The sequence below is a fragment of the Sinocyclocheilus rhinocerous genome, unplaced genomic scaffold (genome assembly GCF_001515625.1).
Source record: "Sinocyclocheilus rhinocerous isolate Xijiao unplaced genomic scaffold, SAMN03320098_v1.1 scaffold616, whole genome shotgun sequence".
NCBI lineage: Eukaryota > Metazoa > Chordata > Actinopteri > Cypriniformes > Cyprinidae > Sinocyclocheilus > Sinocyclocheilus rhinocerous.
The window spans coordinates 546,267-548,983 of record NW_015631496.1 but is presented as its reverse complement, the minus strand read 5'-3'; the positions used below and the strand labels follow the sequence as shown (position 1 = coordinate 548,983).

Below are 2,717 nucleotides of genomic sequence, written 5' to 3'. Positions count from 1 at the left end.
TTTAAACTCTACTTTTTACAAACATACAGTATATATTATGAAAATATTTACATGTATTTACATGTCTATATTTAAATTCATATAATTTATATTATATATAAATATATTTAATATATAAACAACATATTTGTCTGAAATGCATACATGCATGTGTGTGTATTTATATATACATAATAAATATACACAGTACACATACATAATGTAAACAAAAACTTTTATTTTAGATGCGATTAATCGCGATTAATCGTTTGACAGCACTAATTTATATACATTTGTTTTTAGCCATGTCATGAAAAAAATTTTTTATTTAGTTGGTTATTTTTTCATCCAGACACTATTTGACTCTTGACAGAATGAAAATGTGAATTAGACCTGTTAGAAAATATGCTGAAATACACTACACTGCCCAGATGTTTGCCCCAGTTTGCAGTCTGGTAGAGTTGATGCTAGTTGCCAGCCAGCAGATTTGGAGCAGTTGGAATTGACATATTTCATAGAAAATCACATTGTGCAAGATATATATCAGACACGTTTGATATTTTGAAGCAATTTTAGAACACATTGTTTTTATTTGTCATGTTTCATGACTTGAAAGTTCGATAGTGAATGATCCTCAGTCGTTTAGTGTACGATGCTGTTTTTTTAACCATATATGGCAAGTGTATGATGCTTATTGTTTCAAAATATAAGTACATATTTCCTGTCTTTAAAATTTATAACTGCGGTTTGGTAGAATAATCTTGAATTATTTTGAAGAATGAAGCTGAGAATTCTAGAATATCCATTCTCATGCAGTGATTTTCAGACTTGTGAGAGTTGTGCGGATTTAATTTTCTTCCTCATATCACTGGTTCATTGGCTCTGGCTCTATGTCGAGATGCAGACCCTCTGGGTGATCTTTATTGAGTGATGATCCTGCCGAGATCAGATGATGGTGATAATGATGTTTACCCAGTCAGTGTCTTTGAGAAGAGAGTGAAGTTTCAGCTCCAATTTAACCCTTGCATGTTTGTTTACTGTAGTTCCTGAACATCAGAGCGAGCGTCTGTTCCAGCTGCGGCCACCTATGGTCTGCCAAGCTCAGGAGAAACTCTAACAATACACAGCTTCATAATCGCTGAATAACTAGTAACAGGAATCATTAAAACGTCCAGATTTTCTTCTCACCCCAAGGTCATGTTTGTCACCCTGTGGCTGCTACTTTTGAGCAGTGCACAGTTTCCAAGCAGACCTGCAAATGAAAGGTCCCTGCAGGTTAGATGTCTCTGCGGGTCTGAAAATGTTGTGTGACCCACTCGGCCTCTGAAAGAAGAGCATGCCAAATTGACATTGTGCTAGAAATTCATCTTTTTAAGTGTAAATGAGATTAATTAGCAGATGATGTTTGTGAGTGTAAACACTTATCAACATTGCTTGCAGCAAAATGAGATCCGTAATATGAATCATTATAAATATGAAACCGTTTTTGATGTGTGGGGGCTGATATTTTTTATTTATTTATTTTTTATTATTGATCAAGATCCCCAGACAGGAGACAAGAAATAAATGGATCAAACCACACTAAATATTTCTGTCTTTTTTCCAGTAAAAATATTTAAATATGCCTAAATTAGACATAATTGCATAAGATATGACTTAAGGAAATAGATCTTAAATGTATATGTATACATAAGTATTTTATTTTTTTATTATTTTTATTTTTTTATTGTACTTACCCTAAACTTTTGAATGGTTGTATATCACAGTTTCCATAAAAATAGTAGGCAGCAAGATTTTTGAAAACCTGTAACATTTTAAACAGGATTTTACACAAAAGACAGAACCAACACATCTGTGCTAATCAATAGCACTCAGATGAACATTTTTTCATTTGTACACCAGTAATTTGAAAACCACATTTGATTTATACAGTGCCTTTCACAAACCCAAGGACATTTGCAATGTAGAACAACAAAAGACCATAACCAAAAACAAAAAAAAAAAAAAAAAAAACTATCAACATTGATAAAAATAAGAAATGTTTCTTGAGCACCAAATTAGCATATTGTTATATCAGAATGATTTCTAATGGCTGATCGACTTTGCCATTTCAGAAATACATTACATTTTAAAATGTATTCAAATAGAAAACAGTTATTTTAAATTGTAATAATATTGTACAATATTACTGTGTTTGCTGTTTTTGGTCAAGCATAAGCATAAGAGACTTCTTTCAAAAGAATAAAAAAAACTTATTTATTCCAAACCTTTGGCCACCAGTGTATTTATGTATTTATTTTTGTTATGCTTCTGAAGTAAATTGTTATTCTTTCATGGATGTTTTAGCATAAATCTATTTTATCTTGTTTATGAAAAACAAACTTCTTGCCAATAAGATATTATTTGGAGTAAGAAATACAATTTTAAATACGTACTATACAATTTTTTAAATGATTAATTTTAGTCTTAATTTTTAGTAAATGCCAAATTTATATTTTCAAGCATATTTATTTATATATGTATTTATTTATAAGTGGAAAATTGGATAAAATGTTAAAGGGGTCATATGATGTTGCTAAAAATAACATTATTTTGTGTATTTGGTGTAATGAAATGTGTTTATGCGGTTTAAGGTTAAAAAAACACATTATTTTCCACATACTGTACATTATTGTTTCTCCTGTATGCCCCGCCTTTCTGAAATGCGTCGATTTTTACAAAGCTCATCGGCCTGAAAA

The 2,717-nt window shown here is 30.7% G+C and overlaps 1 protein-coding gene across 1 annotated transcript in view; it reads left to right on the top strand.

Moving 5' to 3' along the window:
• LOC107741742 (semaphorin-6D-like) overlaps window positions 1-2,717 on the top strand; it is an 87,351-nt gene that overhangs the window by 39,190 nt on the left and 45,444 nt on the right. Inside the window, exon 4 of the mRNA XM_016554513.1 lies at window positions 411-434. Coding sequence (XP_016409999.1) covers window positions 411-434 — 24 coding nt within the window. The remainder of the gene's footprint in view (window positions 1-410; window positions 435-2,717) is intronic.